Here is an 18,414-nt window from a genome sequence, read left to right as displayed (position 1 = left end):
GGTAGCATGAGACGGAGTCTACAACCCACACAAGTGGCTCAGGTAGTGCAGCTCATCCAGGATGGCACATCAATGCGAGCTGTGGCAAGAAGGTTTGCTGTGTCTGTCAGCGTAGTGTCCAGAGCATGGAGGCGCTACCAGGAGACAGGCCAGTACATCAGGAGACGTGGAGGAGGCCGTAGGAGGGCAACAACCCAGCAGCAGGACCGCTACCTCCACCTTTGTGCAAGGAGGAGTAGGAGAAGCACTGCCAGAGCCCTGCAAAATGACCTCCAGCAGCCCACAAATGTGCATGTGTCTGCTCAAACGGTCAGAAACAGATTCCATGAGGGTGGTATGAGGGCCCGATGTCCACATGTGGGGGTTGTGCTTACAGCCCAATACCGTGCAGGACGTTTGGCATTTGCCAGAGAACACCAAGATTGGCAAATTCGCCACTGGCGCCCTGTGCTCTTCACAGATGAAAGCAGGTTCACACTGAGCATGTGACAGATGTGACAGAGTCTGGAGACGCCGTGGAGAACGTTCTGCTGCCTGCAACATCCTCCAGCATGACCGGTTTGGCGGTGGGTCAGTCATGGTGTGGGGTGGCATTTCTTTGGTGGGCCGCACAGCCCTCCATGTGCTCGCCAGAGGTAGCCTGACTGCCATTAGGTACCGAGATGAGATCCTCAGACCCCTTGTGAGACCATATGCTGGTGCGGTTGGCCCTGGGTTCCTCCTAATGCCAGACAATGCTAGACCTCATGTGGCTGGAGTGTGTCAGCAGTTCCTGCAAGAGGAAGGCATCGATGCTATGGACTGGCCCGCCCGTTCCCCAGACCTGAATCCAATTGAGCACATCTGGGACATCATGTCTCGCTCCATCCACCAACGCCACGTTGCACCACAGACTGTCCAGGAGTTGGTGGATGCTTTAGTCCAGGTCTGGGAGGAGATCCCTCAGGAGACCATCCGCCACCTCATCAGGAGCATGCCCAGGCATTGTAGGGAGGTCATACAGGCACGTGGAGGCCACACACACTACTGAGCCTCATTTTGACTTGTTTTAAGGACATTACATCAAAGTTGGATCAGCCTGTAGTGTGGTTTTCCACTTTAATTTTGAGTGTGACTCCAAATTCAAACCTCCATGGGTTGATAAATTGGATTTCCATTGATTATTTTTGTGTGATTTTGTTGTCAGCACATTCAACTATATAAAGAAAAAACTATTTATTAAGATTATTTCTTTCATTCAGATCTAGGATGTGTTGTTTAAGTGTTCCCTTTATTTTTTTGAGCAGTATATTTTCATCTGTAGCCTAAAAAAACGCATGTTTTCCCAACGAGTCGTAGTGGGAGGACCACGTAAAATGTCATCGCGTGACTCCCAAGTTTACTTCGATATGATGATTATATATACATATTTGCGCATAACATCGTTTCCACCGACATTTCTCGCATAATTAATTTTACCGACCCAAAAAGATCCCACCTTGTCTAGCGTATTTTGTTTTCTGTCAACATTTGGTAAGTTTACCGAAAATGTGTTTCCATCAGGCCTGTCGTGACATGTTTTAGCCTACTTGCATAAAAAGGTTGGATGGAAACCTGGTTGACATGATGATTGATGCTTGGCTGCCGTTTGACAAATAGCCTAGAAATAATCTCATAATGTAGGTAGCCAACCTGCACTGTATCTGCAAGCTGTTGGCTAGAGCGTATGTGCCAAGACCAGAGTGGGGACATTAGCAATAGTTTTTGTGACAAAACCATCAGTAGAGTTAAAAATGCAATGGAAACACATTTTTTTAACTTGTATTTTTCATTCTGTACATAGGAATTTAAAAGTTATTTTTATGTGGACTACATCATCACGCACAGCCTTTTATATTTAAAAAGCTTGTTTGATGGAAATACATCTCTGGTGAGAAAATGCGCATATTGTTTTAGGCAAATGAGAACATTCACATGAAAATCGGTCGCAAATTGGATGGAATCTTAGCTACTGAGTCTATTTGGTACAGTGGTGTTCACAGACACGCCCGCATGCACCCAAACACTATATTCTCCATATTAGTCGGTAAGCCAATTCATTTTCAAATGAGGCGATAGATACAATTGTTCTTAAGATCTAGGCTGAGACAGAGACAGAGTGGCAGATACACAGGCAAAAGGCTAATGTGGCTGTTCTGTGCTCCTTAATGGCCACAGCCAGCATCTCTATCCATTTGAGAATGTGAAGAACACTGAAGTCATCTATTAATCCAGAGGGAACAAGCTCATGCCCTCGGCCATACCTGTAAATCACACAGACACGATTTAATGGTACACCTTCCTTGTTCCTCCTGGAGAGGACATGTAATTCAGAGAGTTGGAAAGTGGCCAATTATCTTTGAGAGACCATAGGGAGTCAAACCATGACTGTGTCCTGACTGAGACCCAGTATTTTAAGTCCTCTGTGTCACAGCCCCACACCAGTCTGTTGGACCCCTGGAAGAACAGGAAGTGAGAGCAGAGCAGAGCAGTAGACAGCAGAAATAACTGATCAGAACCCTCTGACTGAACAGAATTGTACAAAGGCTCAGTGGGAGAGCTAACATGCCAGGAAGCCGCAGCACAGTGCTTGTTGTTAAAGTGTGTGTGCTGCATAGAGAACGGCTCCATTCACCCTCACAGACGGACACATCGGCTGGGGAGTCAACAGAGGCATTACATGTCACACAGTCCATTTTTATAATTTTGTATTATTGTTACCATCTCTATCTCTCTCTCTATCTCTCTTCCCCATCCCCGTGAATTGCCTTTGAGACTAAGCTTTGCATATCCCGACATACAGTAAGGCAAGAAGTTTCCCCCTGCCACCCACAACACACAGGCACATGTACGCACAGGTCAGACTTATATAATTGACACACCATATGGAAGGAGCACTTTTCACCTCTCCAATCTGTGACAGTTCGGTTCATATGAGGAAAGGACTGACACACGGACCACCACCCACCAGGCCCTACACTTTTCCCTCTCCCATCAGTCAGCCATTGAGAGGTGAGAACATATGACTCACAAGGACCAGACCTCCATCCACCACTCAGTCACATACAGGGCAGAGCGCAGGTCCGGTGTGGGTGAGTGAGTGGGGGACACTGCAGGGTGGAGAGTGTGTCGCTGGGGAATAGGAGTGATCTGAGAAGACAAAGATGAGCTAAGGCTGAGAAAAAGTGGTCATGATAACTATAGTCTGAAGTACAATGTGATGGTGATACTGAGGCACAGGTGTCTTTGCTGTGTGTGTGTTCTGAAGTTAGGACATGGTCCAACTGGTCCATTTGATCTCTAATCAGACAAGGATGGGGTCTTCTCCCTCGATGCCCAACAGGTGAGGTAGCCTTTGCGATGACATAGAACCATCAGATAATCAAACTGAAACAGTTTGATGTTTCAATTTACTATTTGTGTACACATTATTTTGTTGTTGTTGCCCACACTACTGCAATAGGAGCCATTTTCTAAGTGAAGAGAACCACCTGCCAACAATTATTTTACATTTGTATTTTATTGAACCTTTATTTCACTAGGCAAGTTATAATAGGACTGTGGTGGAAAGTTAAGGTCAGTTGTCTGTGTAACATTTACTGTTGAATGTAAAGCAGTTTCACTGGGTCAGCAGATTGAAACCATGTGTAAACAGACGCTAGTTATATACTCCAGATTCTTGGGAAAGGTAATGAAATGCTGCCCCCTTGAGGAACGAAAACACCAACCTAATAAGAGTTATTTACAGAACCAACATACATTTTCTCTTCTTACAAGGCTATTGTTTGAAGAACCATGTTAGTTTATCGCTCATCCATTTTCGGCATAAAGGCATGTTTGAATAGCTTAGCTAATGAGAGCATCAGGAAATCCTATAGGTCGCCACCACCCTATCTTTCAGGGTAACTGCAGGGTACGGATCTCATCTTCAACTTTCCTTGTTGGTTCCAAGTGGAACAACTAAAAAATAACATTCTCCATGCACTGTGATCTACACATTGAGAAGAGATATTGATAAGAGCTAGGTAAATTAATAAGCCATTTGGATATATAAATAAACAGTTTTAGATCTATTTTACCGTATGATTGCTGGAGAAGTGAAACCAGTCATATGGCAGCAAACTGAAGCATATCAACATCACAAGAGGTTGATGGTACCTTAATTGGGGAGAACAGGCTCGTGGTAAATGGCTGGAGCAGAATCAGTGGAATGGTACCAAATACATCAAACATATGGTTTCCATTCGCTCTGTTCCAGCCATTATGATGAGCCGTCCTCCCCTCAGCAGCCTCCACTGATCAACATATCACCTTTTCTACAATGAAGTTCATGAAATGCTGGCCTTATAACTTGGGATGAAATGTGGAGACCCAAGCTATAGACTTAGTCATGCGGATATGACGGTACTGAGCCAAACTTACCGAGTTGATTTCCCACGGCATAGACGTCAATTCAACGTGTATTGCTCGTTGGTTCAAGGTAATTTCATTGAAATGACATGGAAACAATGTTGATTACGCTATCTGTGGCCACTGTCAGTTATACCCACATACTGTACACTTATAACTGTCACCGACTTCAGTGTTAGTTTCCTTACATTTTGCATCATTCCATTACATCGTGAGTTTACCTTTCTTTCCTCTGTCACGTTCGTGTGGTTGTTCCTGAGGATCTCTAGCAATAGTGGATCATACGCCAAAAGTATGTAGACAACCCTTTAAATTAGTGGATTCTGCTATTTCAGCCACACCCGTTGCTGACAAGTGTCATATGATGCCACCTTTCGAACAAGTCAGTTCATCAAATTTCTGCCCTGCAAGAGCTGCCCCAGCCAACTGTACGTGCTGTTATTGTGAAGTGGAAACGTCTAGGAGCAATAATGTCTCAACCGCAAAGTGGTAGGCCACACAAGCTCACAAAACACTAACGCCGAGTGCTGAAGCGCGTAAAAATCGTCTGTCCTTGGTTGCAACACTCAATACCAAGTTCCAAACTGCCTCTGGAAGCAACTTCAGCACAATAACTGTTTGTTGGGAGCTTCATGAAATGTGTTTTCATGGCCGAGCAGCTGCACACAAGCCTAAGATCACCATGCACAATGCCAAGTTTGGCTGGAGTGGTATAAAGCATGTCGCCATTGGACTCTGGAGCAGTGGAAACGCATTCTCTGGAGTGATGAATCACGCTTCACCATCTGTCAGTCCGACGGACTAACCTGGGTTTGGCGGATGCCAGGAGAACGCTACCTGCCCCAATGCATAGTGCCGTCTGTAAAGTTTGGTGGAGGAGGAATAATGGTCTGGGGCTGTTTTTCATGGTTCGGACTAGGCCCCTTAGTTCCAGTGAAGGGAAATCTTAACGCTACAGCATACAATGACAATCTAGACGATTCTGTGCTTCCAACTTTCTGGCAACAGTTTGGGGAAGGACCTTTCCTGTTTCAGCATGACAATGTCCCTGTGCAAAAAGCACGGTCCATACAGAAATGATTTGTTAAGATCGGTGTGGAAGAACTTGACTCGCCTGCACAGAGCCCTGACCTCAACCCCATCGAACACATTTGGGATGAATTGGAACGCCGACTGCGAGCCAGGCCTAATCACCCAACATCAGTGCCTGACCTCACTAATGCTCGTGGCTGAATGGAAGCAAGTCCCTACAGCAATGTTCCAACATCTAGTGGAAAGCCTTCAAAGAGTGGAGGCTGCTATAGCAGCAAAGGGCGGACCAACTCCATATTAATACCCATGATTTTGGAATGAGATGTTCAACGAGCAGGTGTTCACATACTTTTGGTGTATCTGATATGCCATACTCTTTTTGGCCAGACAGCATCAGATACATGTCCTCTACCTCTGCCTTGGCAACGATGGCAGTATTATTAGCAGCACCTGACTTTTTACTTAAGACATGTTAGCTTAGGTAATTTTTCTGTTAAAATTAAATATTTCTGATTATTTTCTCAGCCCCGCTCTGATCGGAGCATGGAGGGCATCAAGCGGAGAAATTATTTTATTATTTTTTGCCCAGCTCATGAGGCCCCTTGATGATGGATGTGAGGCCTGAGGCAATTGCCACTTCTGCCTAATAGTAAGCCTGCCACTGCCTATGAGAATAGTAAGCAAAACAGTCCTCAGTTATCCCTGAGTGGTACATCCCCACGTTGTCTGTAAGAGAACACATACAGATTGTAATAAATAAATAAGCTATAGTACACAATGTGTTCTTAATGATTTATTAACAGTTGCCACATCCCAAACTCTAAAGGTGATTGCAGGGTACAGATCTCATCAACTTTCCTCATCCACTCTGGGGTCGCCTGACCTCTGACATCAAAGGTTCCATAACTGAGCCAGTGGCTTCATTCTCTACATTCAACACTCAGGATAAGAGTGAGTAGAGGAATAACAGTCTTACCTCAAGTTATCCCTGAGTCATACATTCCCACAGTGTCTAAGAGAACACAAAATAGGGATGAATGAATAATAGCCAGGGCAGAATCTTATTCAAATTATTGTTAGTCAATCAAAATATATGAATAGACCATAAAAAGGATGGATAACTAAAGTTCTCATCTGTTAGAAACCATTAATTCACTCCTGGTCTAAGAAACATCTCAACACTCTAATAAAGATCTTTATTTAGGTTTTAAATAGATGTACAAAACATTAGAAAAGAAAATACAAACAAGAACAAAAATACATCAAATTATCGTCAAAATATCCACATCTGCATATTAATATCAAGGTAAAGATTATAAACAGTCTTTGAAGCAGAGGTGATAGGTTTGGGGGACCAGCGTTGCAGAGAACAGTTGTCCACACACACACACACACACACACACACACACACACACACACACACACACACACACACACACACACACACACACACACACACACACACACACACACACACGTGGTCAGATTCAGTCTAATGTGAAAAAGTTAGTGGTTTTGTTTTCCTGAGGAATTTGGTAACAGCCGGGGGTCCCTCGCTGATGACGTCTGTATAGATGGGAAGGTAGCACATTGGGAGGGAAATTACATGATAAAATCGGCAGCTTCACAAAATTCCAATTGCCCCAAACATTACAGTAAAACAAAATGGGGGTTATTCACATAACGTAACAGCTGTATATGGTGAATGTAAAACAGTTACATTAATTCATGATGATTGGATTGATGTGTACATGCTTCATACTCAAGATGTTAACACGACATAAAGAGTACAAGTGTTCAGTAATCACTTGTTTTTCTCTATTGGAAAAAATAGAATACCTGAATGTTTCTGTATCGAAAACAAACGGGTGGTAAATGTACTGATAAGTCCAATGAATAACCCCCATGACATGGTGTTTAAAACAAAAAAGGCTGAGAATCATTGCACTTGGTACATGTAAAGGGGAAAAAATATAGTTGTAAACACCTTAAGTCTGAAGTAAAAGACTACATCAAAAGAACACAAAGGGGAGCCCTCGACCCATTCTCAATCATCACAGTTTCCCAACCGCACTATGCCGAGCCTAATACCACCCAACATGCTAGTGGGTTGGCTGTATGACCTGCTCCTAACATATACCACTGAGCTCCCTATCCACATCCCTAGCATCAGCTGGGAAATGCACTTTTCATCTCTAAAACTTAGCATCAAATAGTCACGTTGTAACGATGAATGAACATTTACACACTACTGAAGCAACAGAAATGTGGTGTGGTGTGAATACTGTTATAGTTTGTACTTAGTGTGTCAAATCCTGTGTGATGGAGCTACTCGTTTTGCGAGCACTTCTAGTCATGTGAAATGTTTTGGGAAGTGACTGACAGGATGCAATCTAAACAAATCAGCTAATTCAAGATGGCTGCTGTGCGAGGCCATCACTGTTGCACAGACTTGCCAGAGGGAGGTGTCTAACTCACTTCTCTCTGCACAGCATTCCTGCACTATATTTGAATAAAATAATGAACCACCACCGAAACACCCATATAGACACACATTGAGACACTATTCCTCACTCCCATCTTTAGATGAGCAGTTGAGGTGGCTGGTGAGGAATTACATGAGATGAAAGCACGTGGTGTTGGACTTATGAAAAAGCATGTGGTGGTGATCAGTGTTAGGAGCTGTGTGTTTAACTCGGTTGTTCAGGCCATGGGTAAAGACACCGAGCTCAGACCACTGCCACTTAACATACCGAAACAAATGTGTATGAAAGGGTGCAAAGGTCTCCGAAAGAGTACATCAGTATTATAACATCAACCATCTGCAATACTCCCATCTCATCATTACAGGCCGTCAAGTCACTCAGTAAGACTTGGCTTTTGAGCTAAGGGTCTCCTAGCCTCAGCTAGGCTCGTGGGCCAGGCAGGCTGGCTTCACACAGCTGTCAACCAGGTGAGAGGTCACACAGCTAAGATGACCATCACTAGCTCAGGCCTGCCTGCCTCTGTCTCCTGTAGAGTGTCTGTACCCAGACAGAGGCAGGCAGGCCTGAGCTAGTGATGGGTACAGACACTCTACAGGAGACAGAGGCCTTACGCAAAACTTTCAAAAGCAAGCGGTAATTGAGAATTGAGGGGCGTCGCCATGAAGAGCAAACCATGTGAATAATATGTAGATCTAACATTATCTCTCTAACACTCCACTGACCAACAGGAAAATAAAAACACCAGAAACAAATGGACAAACTAACTCCGTAGCTTTTAAACGCATCTGGGTTTAACGTGCAGGTGTGGCTGCACTGCTGTGGGGGATCTGTAAGGGTGTATAGACGAAGGGTGGAGTATGAGTTCAGTTTAAGGGGGGTGTGGTGATAGTGGGGTGAAGAAGGGGTGGGGAGGGGGGTCGTCAGGACTCCTCGGTTCCCGAGTCATCTTCGTCGTAGCAGCAGTCCTCGCCATCTTCCTCGTCTTCGTCCTCCAAGTCCTCATCGTCATAGTAATCGTCGTAGAAGAGGTTGGAGCCCTCGTCTGGGGGTGGGGCACGGGTGCGGACGCAGTACTCTGCCAGGGTGGTTGGCACCTTCACTCCATCCCGCTCAGCATCCACTTTGGTGGCGTGGACCTGTTTCCTGTTAAGCGAGACAGCGAAGAGACATAAAGGGTTAACTGTGGAAGTGGTACAGGGTGTACCTGATGGTTTGAATGTAGCCCGTTCTCACACTTGATGTGTCCATGGGTGCGCATGTGTCCGCCTAACTGATGATCTCGTCGCTCTTTCTGTGCCTGGCCACGCTCTGTGTGTGTGTGATTGTTTAGTGCCCACCTGATGATCTCTGTGAACTCTCTGTCCTTGCCCTTGCTGTCCCTCCACTTGCGGTACATGACGGAGGCGTCCACATTGGCCGGGGAGGATGTGTTAGGCTCGTTGAGCAGAGAGATGACACTCAGAAGGATCGTCCTAAGGGAGGGAGGGAGATATGGCGAGAGAGAGAGGAGAAATGGAGAAGGAGAAAGAGAGGAAGGGAGAGAGTGAGTGAAGGAGGAAGGGATAAAGTGAAGGAGGGAGGGAGAGCGATAGTGAAGAAACAGAGAAAAAAAAGAGAGGTCATGAGTTCCTGAGTTCTTCTGAAAATAAATTGAATTAAAGTTGGATAAATATAGAAAAACTTGGATTTTTTCCACAAGGACTTATACAGGATACTACCCTCTACATCAAAACCTTAAATCCAAATCCCATACCTAAAACCTTGATTTTGGACAGAATTACCTGAATGGATTATTACTTTGAAGGACTATCGGGAAAAACTTCTAACAAACCAAAACCTGCAGAAGAAACACAGCAGAAACCTGAAAATTCCATCCAACACAAGACTGACTGAGTGATGTTCAGTCTGAACCTCCTTCTGAAGTCAAAAAGTAAAAGACAATTTCTAGGTTATTTTGTTATATAAAGCTTAGTATAAACAAGGCTACTAAGATACCAAGCTGCTAGGACATAACAGACCTGTCTGCAACTTCAATTAGCACTGAAGTGTGAAGTGAGATGTGTGAAAACTGATTGATACAAAAAGGGGAATGTAAGCAACTTAATTTTCCACACAGACCATCCCCTGGAATGGCACAATGCTATAAGAGCATACACTGTCAAGAGAGAGGGTATTGGCCCAGCGTGGAAACTCAGAATAGGAGGAAATTGACACAACCTCTGGCAACGTGTACAAGTCTGGGACAGTACTGGTACAGGGCATCCTCAAGCAGTTCCAGCAGGACCTTTACGGGATCAAAGAGAGCACAGCAGGAAAAGCTCTCGCTCTGTGACGATTCCCCCATCCTGAGTGAGTCTGATCACACCTCTTCAAACTGTCCTGCAGACGAGGATAGTCACACCCCCCCCCCCCAGCACTGAACACACCCTGGTCCCAAAACTACACTGCTCCTCCATCATTGAGGGATAAATTCACAGAGCTGGAGAGCGACATGGTGGAGCTCAGAGAGCTAGTCTACACAATACAAACAGAACAGACTAGCACAACACCACCCTCACCCTACAAGACCCGGAAGGCCGAAGGTGGAGATGGACGGCTGTATGAGAGAACTGGCTGCACTCCAGACTGAGGTGAGAGAACTTGAGGAGAGAGAGGAACACACGACACAGCTAACAGCAGTGAAGGAGGAGGGAGAGGAACAGCTAACAGCAGTGAAGGAGGAGGGAGAGGAACACACGGCACAGCTAACAGCAGTGAAGGAGGAGGGAGAGGAACACACGGCACAGCTAACAGCAGTGAAGGAGGAGGGAGAGGAACACACGGCACAGCTAACAGCAGTGAAGGAGGAGGGAGAGGAACACACGGCACAGCTAACAGCAGTGAAGGAGGAGGGAGAGGAACACACGGCACAGCTAACAGCAGTGAAGGAGGAGGGAGAGGAACACACGACACAGCTAACAGCAGTGAAGGAGGAGGGAGAGGAACAGCTAACAGCAGTGAAGGAGGAGGGAGAGGAACACACGGCACAGCTAACAGCAGTGAAGGAGGAGGGAGAGGAACAGCTAACAGCAGTGAAGGAGAAGGGAGAGGAACACACGGCACAGCTAACAGCAGTGAAGGAGGAGGGAGAGGAACACACGGCACAGCTAACAGCAGTGAAGGAGGAGGGAGAGGAACACACGACACAGCTAACAGCAGTGAAGGAGGAGGGAGAGGAACACACGGCACAGCTAACAGCAGTGAAGGAGGAGGGAGAGGAACACACGACACAGCTAACAGCAGTGAAGGAGGAGGGAGAGGAACACACGGCACAGCTAACAGCAGTGAAGGAGGAGGGAGAGGAACACACGACACAGCTAACAGCAGTGAAGGAGGGAGAGGAACACACGGCACAGCTAACAGCAGTGAAGGAGGTGGTGAGAAAGTTGACGTGTGACAGAGAGCAGGACACTCCCCCAGAGAAGCCAGCAGAACAGCCCATCTCAGACCTGGACGACAACCTCAACACAACAATGGGACAGACAACACAGGACCCACCAACCCAACAGACCCCACGCCCTCCTAACAGCCCCCCTGACAACCCCCACACATCCACTGAGGACACAAACGGCAGAAATTGTGCTCCTCATCGACTCAAATGGCAAACACATTCAAGAGAATAAACTTTTTCCAAACACATAAAGTGGCTAAACTCTGGTGCAAAAACACTAGGCATGCCCTAGATCTGTTGTCAGAGGACAGACTAGGGTCCCCCAGCCACAATTCACACGGGCACAAACAACCTGATGGCCCAGCAGGAAAGGGTGGCCACACCACTCAAGGGTGTGATTGAAAAACCTTCTTCCACTTTCCCCAACGCACAAGTGGTTATCTCCACCCTGCTACCATGAAAATACATTCACCTTGCCACCATACAGCGGGTGAATGCAAGCATTTCCCGGGATTGTGCCTCAAAACCTAAATGTCTACCTTGCCCACCACTCTACCCTGGACTTGAACAGCCTTTATGACCAGGTCCACCTATACAAGGCAGCAATTCCAACTTCTGCTAGGACCCTGAAGGACATCACCCTCAACCACAGCCCAAGCATCTCACAAAGGAGCAACGGACAACCCGCCCAGACCAGCGAGACACCCTCCACATTTCTCAAAAAAGTACGATCTTTGTACCCATGTGTAGTTGCAAACCGTAGTCTGGCTTTTTTTTATGGCAGTTCTTCCTTGCTGAGCAGCCTTTCAGTTTATGTCGATATAGGACTCGTTTTACTGTGGATATAGATACATTTGTACCTGTTTCGAACCAAAGTACGTTCATTTCTAGAAGACAACGCATCTCCTTCCTGAGCGGTATGACGGCTGCGTGGTCCCATGGTGTTTATACTTGCGTACTATTGTTTGTACAGATGAACGTGGTACCTTCAGGCATTTGGAAATTGCTCCCAAGGATTAACCAGACTTGTGGAGGTCTACAATTTTTCCTGAGGTCTTGGCTGATATCTTTTGATTTTCCCATGATGTCAAGCAAAGAGCCACTGAGTTTGAAGGTAGGTCTTGAAATACATCCACAGGTACACTTTCAATTGACTCAAATTATGTCAATTAGACTATAAAGCTTCTAAAGCCATGACATCATTTTCAGGAATTTTCCAAGCTGTTTAAAGGCACAGTCAACTTAGTGCATGTAAACAATTGTTGGAAAAATTACTTGTGTCATGCACAAAGTATATGTCCTAACCGACTTGCCAAAACTATAGTTTGTTAACAAGAAATTTGTGGAGTGGTTTAAAAACAAGTTTTAATGACTCCAACCTAAGTGTATGTAAACTTCCGACTTCAACTGTATATCCCCCCAATAGATTCCCCATACTTTAACGATGACAGCTTCACCATCCTAAAGGGTGAGATCAACCATTTCCAGGCTCAGGGACATGTACTAGTCTGTGGCGACCTAAATGCCAGAACTGGACGATAACCTGACACTCTCAGCCCACATTATTCCCTTCCAAATATGCCCCCCTAGAGACAACTATGACAAAACAACAAACAAAACATGGGTCACAACTAGGGTTGAACATTTTGGGAAATATTCAGGAGGTGGAAACTTTCCGTGGGAATTAACAGGAATATATGGGAATTAACGGAAATATATGCAAATTAATATTAATACCATTTAAATGCAGATGTTTTTTGCATTTGATATATTTACCATATCATACAGAGACAGAAACATAAGGTAAAAGGTTTATCATAAGTAGACAATTGCAAATGATTAAATCCTTCCAATAGAAAAAACAAAAACAATTTAGTTACGAATTGAACTTTAATTAAATGAGTTGCCTCTTCACATGGGATGATTTCACTGAACAACAAAAGAAAGGGAATATTGAATGATTCCCAATGATCCATCGCATCTCCCAAAAACGTTTTCAACATACATCAGTAAAATGATAGTCTAGAAACTAAAGCTTTGGTTGCCTGCCTCAGGCTTCCATGTCTTCTCCCTGGATCTCCTCAATGTCCACCTCTTGAACATCAGACTCTGAGGCCTCATCTTTACTGTCACTTTCCAACGTTGTTGAGGATGGCTCGTTGTCAGGCTAAAAAAGTCTCAAATTTGCCCGGATGGCCACCAATTTTTCAACCCTTGCATTGGTCAGAATGTTGCGTGAGTGTTCCCAAACAAGGACCAGTTGCGCTCTGAGGTGGCTGATGTTGGTGGGATTTGGAGGATGGAGGCAACAGGGGAAAGAGCCTCAGATGCACAAAGTCCCTTCCACCAGGTGGTTGATGAGATATATGTTGGCACAACTGCCATATTGCATCTCCATCCCAAAGCCCTTGCTTGGAAGTGTACTTCGCCAGACTGCCAATAACCTTTCCCTCATCCAGGCCAACGTGGCGAGACACAGTAGTGATGACACCATAGGCCTTGTTGATCTCTGCACCACAGGATGCTCTTGCAAGCATACTTGGGGTACAACATGTACTCTGCGGCGTGTATAGGCTTCAGGCAGAAGTTCACGCTTTTTGATGTATTTCAGAACGGCAGTTTCCTCTGCTTGGGGCAACAGTGAAGTGGGCAGGGCAGTACGGATTTCTTGTCTTACATCTGCAAGCAGAGTCTGAACATCAGACAGGATGGCATTGTCTCCCTCAATCCGTGCAATGGCTACTGCTATAGGTTTCAGGAGTTTTAGGCTGCTTACCACTCTCTACCAAAATACATCATCCAGGAGGATCCTCTTGATGGGGGCTATCCGTATCAGCAGACTGTGATATGGCCATTTCTTGGAGAGACTCCATCCCCTCCAGGAGACTGTCAAACATGATGACAACACCACCCCAAAGGGTGTTGCTGGGCAGCTTCAATGTGGTGCTCTTATTCTTCTCACTTTGCTTGGTGAGGTAGATTGCTGCTATAACTTGATGACCCTTCACATACCTGACCATTTCCTTGGCTCTCTTGTAGTGTATTCGTTGTTTTCAGTGCCACAATGTCCTTGAGGAGCAGATTCAATGCATGAGCAGCAAAGCTAATGGGTATGATGCGAGGGTAGGACTTCTCCATTTGAGACCAAGCAGCCTTCATGTTCGCAGCATTTTCTGTCACCTGTGCAAATACCTTCTGTGGTCCAAGGTCATTTACGACTGCCTTCAGCTCATCTGCAATGTGGAGGCCGGTGTATCTGTTGTGCCTTGTGTCTGTGCCCTTGTAGAATACTGGTTGAGGGGTGGAGATGATGTAGTTAATTATTCCTTGCCCACGAACATTTGACCACCCATCAGAGATGATTGCAATACAGTCTGCTTTCTCTATGATTTGCTTGACCTTCACTTGAACTCGGTTGAACTCTGCATCCAGAAAATTAGTAGATAAAGCATGTCTGGTTGGAGGGGTGTATGCTGGGGGAAGAACATGCAGAAAACTCTTCCAATACACATTGCCTGTGAGCTTCAGAGGTCAACCAGTTGCATACACAGCTCGAGCAAGACATTCATCAGCATATTTCTGACTACGTTCCTCCAATAAGTCAAAATAACTTCTGATTCCAGGAGGACCATGAGCTGTTGCTATCGATAAGGTGTCTGATTCATAATTTTCACCTTGAATAGAAGTAGAGGAACTTTTGTCAGAGTTTGCTTGTTGTGAGCGCTGAGGGAACTTTATGCACTTGGCCAGATGATTCTGCATCTTTGTTGCATTTTTCACATATGATTTGGCACAGTATTTGCAAATGCACACAGCCTTTCCTTCCACATTAGCTGCAGTGAAATGTCTCCACACATCAGATGGTGCCTGTGGCATTTTCCTGTAAAGAGTTGGAAAAATAAATAAAAAAAAAAGAGTAAAAAAGAAACAATACACAATTCCATGTACAGATAAATAGTTAAGCAGTTAGATTAAACAACTCCTTTGTAAGATAAATGTTTTAAAATGAAACATGTATGGAAACAGGTGAATTAACACTCAGATAGTAGGCTCAAGCAAGCTAAAACCCACATGGTAGCAAAAACTAACTAGCAGAAATTGTTAACAAGTTATAAATGATTTAAGCACACTTTGCTGTAGGCTACTATTTACTAGTTAACAAAAAAATTATGTCATAAAATATATTCACCCCACCCAGTATTGTAATCAAAACTTACCAGAAAGCATGTAGTCCTTGGCTCAAACAGTGTAGTAGTGTGGGCTTAATAGCATCTCATTAGTGTGCAAGATCTTGAGAATCAGCTGTTCATGTGATGGAAGTGCACTGCACATGTGATAGAAGAACTCACTAAGCATGCAGAGGGTTGCAATTCCATTGAATTGGGGATAGTTTAACAAAAATATGCCACAAGACCTAGAATTGCCTATGAGTGAGTGAGTGTGTGTGAGAATTAAACACCAGGGTTATTAGATGCCAGGCAGACAAATCAGCTAAGCTCCAGTAAGTCCATTTGCTCAGCAGTGGTTTCACTGTTAGTTTGACAAACAAAATATTTGTACAGTTTAAGTTAATAAAACTGACAATTGTTTATTGTTGAGGACAGTACTAATGATGTGTGATGTTGTTTGTATGCGTGTGCTTGCTGTGATTGTCACCCCCTGATATTGGCTCCACTAACTCATCTACTTCCCATGCAGTTGCGGGATAGAAGTGGTTGGCATGTGGGAGCGAAGAACACAAGTGTTGTTGCCGTTAGTGATGCGAGGGTTGATGCATAACCCGCAGTTATATCTGTGGGGCGGGCGTGTTTAGGGTCATGCAACATTGTGTGGATGAAGGGCGGGTGGGTTGAACAAAGAGAAAATAACACCTTAAAAAACAGCCAACATTGAGGTTTTTCTTTCATTATTTTAAGTTGACATTAGCCCTAAAGTTTAGGATTATGCACTAACTGTAGTCTACGCATGCCAAATGGCCTACACAACAATCACTTTTGGGAATGGGCAGAAAAAGTTTACGTAACCCACAGAGGAAAATAGGACAATGTCTTTGTGGTGTTAAGTTTAATTCCATAAGACAAAAAAGCTGTGAAATTGAGTTTTAAATAAATAAGAAGGCCAGAAAAGATATGCGAACTGGTAAAAGAGGATGATAGCAGTGCCAGCTATGATGATTATGAGGAGCTATACAAATTCGACAGTCACAAGATGGGAACTTCAAATAGGCCAATGGCACATAAAGGGAACTGTAGCCTACTGTTCAGGATGTTGAATACTGACTTGTATCACAGGTGACCTGCCTGTGTTCAGATGAGTTAAATGGAACCTGAAAACTGGACACTGACTTTAGGTCTATTACAGTGAGGGAAAAAAGTATTTGATCCCCTGCTGATTTTGTACATTTGCCCACTGACAAAGAATTTATCAGTCTATAATTGTAATGGTAGGTTTATTTGAACAGTGAGCGGCAGAATAACAACAATAAAATCCAGAAAAAACGCATGTCAAAAATGTTATAAATTGATTTGCATTTTAATGAGGGAAGTAAGTATTTGACCCCTCTGCAAAACATGACTTAGTACTTGGTGGCAAAACCCTTGTTGGCAATCACAGAGGTCAGACGTTTCTTGTAGTTGGCCACCAGGATTGCACACATCTCAGGAGGGATTTTGTCCCACTCCTCTTTGCAGATCTTCTCCAAGTCATTAAGGTTTCGAGGCTGACGTTTGGCAACTCGAACCTTCAGCTCCCTCCACAGATTTTCTATGGGATTAAGGTCTGGAGACTGGCTAGGCCACTCCAGGACCTTAATGTGCTTCTTCTTGAGCCACTCTTTTGTTGCCTTGGCCGTGTGTTTTGGGTCATTGTCATGCTGGAATACCCATCCACAACCCATTTTCAATGCCCTGGCTGAGGGAAGGAGGTTCTCACCCAAGATTTGACGGTACATGGCCCCGTCCATCGTCCCTTTGATGTGGTGAAGTTGTCCTGTCCCCTTAGCAGAAAAACACCCCCAAAGCATAATGTTTCCACCTCCATGTTTGACGGTGGGGATGGTGTTCTTGGGGTCCTAGGCAGCATTCCTCCTCCTCCAAACACGGCGAGTTGAGTTGATGCCAAAGAGCTCCATTTTGGTCTCATCTGACCACAACATTTTCACCCAGTTGTCCTCTGAATCATTCAGATGTTCATTGTCAAACTTCAGACGGGCATGTATATGTGCTTTCTTGAGTAGGGGGACCTTGCAGGCGCTGCAGGATTTCAGTCCTTCACGGCGTAGTGTATTACCAATTGTTTTCTTGGTGACTATGGTCCCAGCTGCTTTGAGATCATTGACAAGACCCTCCTGTGTAGTTCTGGGCTGATTCCTCACCGTTCTCATGATCATTGCAACTCCACGAGGTGAGATCTTGCATGGAGCCCCAGGTTGAGGGAGATTTTTTTGTTATTCTGTCTCTCACTGTTCAAATAAACCTACCATTAAAATTATAGACTGATAATTTCTTTGTCAGTGGGCAAACGTACAAAATCAGCAGGGGATCAAATACTTTTTTCCCTCACTGTATAACCTCTCACATAGCCTTAATATTAACTCCTGCATAATTAAGCATTTCTTGCAGTAAAATGATACACCAAATGTAGGCTAAAATTTGACTCAGGAGTGGAGAAATATGATTTCTTTCAGCATCTTGATAGAATGCACAGTTAGATACCATCTTTAGAGGTGCCATCTTTATCAGTATCATAAAAACTGATAGTATTTTTCAACCACAAAATATGCATCCAAGATGACCTGAAATCTACAGCGCATTTTCTATATTAACAAGATAGAGTCGGGTGCGGGCTTCAGATTTTCACTTTATCACATATAGACAGGCAGTTGCAGATGGGTTATTAGCAATTGCGGGCGGGTGAACAAACAGCCTACTCGCGCAACACTAGTTGCCGTTCATGCGCTCCCCATTGAGTAGACTATCACATCTAGATTGTTACAAATATTAGTTATTTCTTGTGTAGGCTGCCATTCTACTTGAAATA

At 44.6% G+C, this 18,414-nt stretch overlaps 1 protein-coding gene across 1 annotated transcript in view; it reads right to left on the bottom strand.

Moving 5' to 3' along the window:
- Positions 1-6,642: 6,642 nt before the first annotated feature.
- The window catches only part of LOC106584404 (ubiquitin-conjugating enzyme E2 R1), a 44,120-nt gene continuing 32,348 nt past the window's right edge, over positions 6,643-18,414 (bottom strand). Inside the window, exons 4-5 of the mRNA XM_014169684.3 lie at positions 9,284-9,418; positions 6,643-9,089 (exon numbers count right to left, since the gene is read on the bottom strand). Of these exons, the coding sequence (XP_014025159.1) occupies positions 8,867-9,089; positions 9,284-9,418 (358 nt within the window). The 3' untranslated portion in view covers positions 6,643-8,866. The remainder of the gene's footprint in view (positions 9,090-9,283; positions 9,419-18,414) is intronic.

Source organism: Salmo salar, chromosome 23, assembly GCF_965601325.2.
Source record: "Salmo salar chromosome 23, fSalSal1, whole genome shotgun sequence".
Classification (NCBI taxonomy): Eukaryota; Metazoa; Chordata; class Actinopteri; order Salmoniformes; family Salmonidae; genus Salmo; species Salmo salar.
The sequence above is the reverse complement of the archived record's forward strand: the minus strand, read 5'-3'. Positions and strand labels throughout refer to the sequence as shown.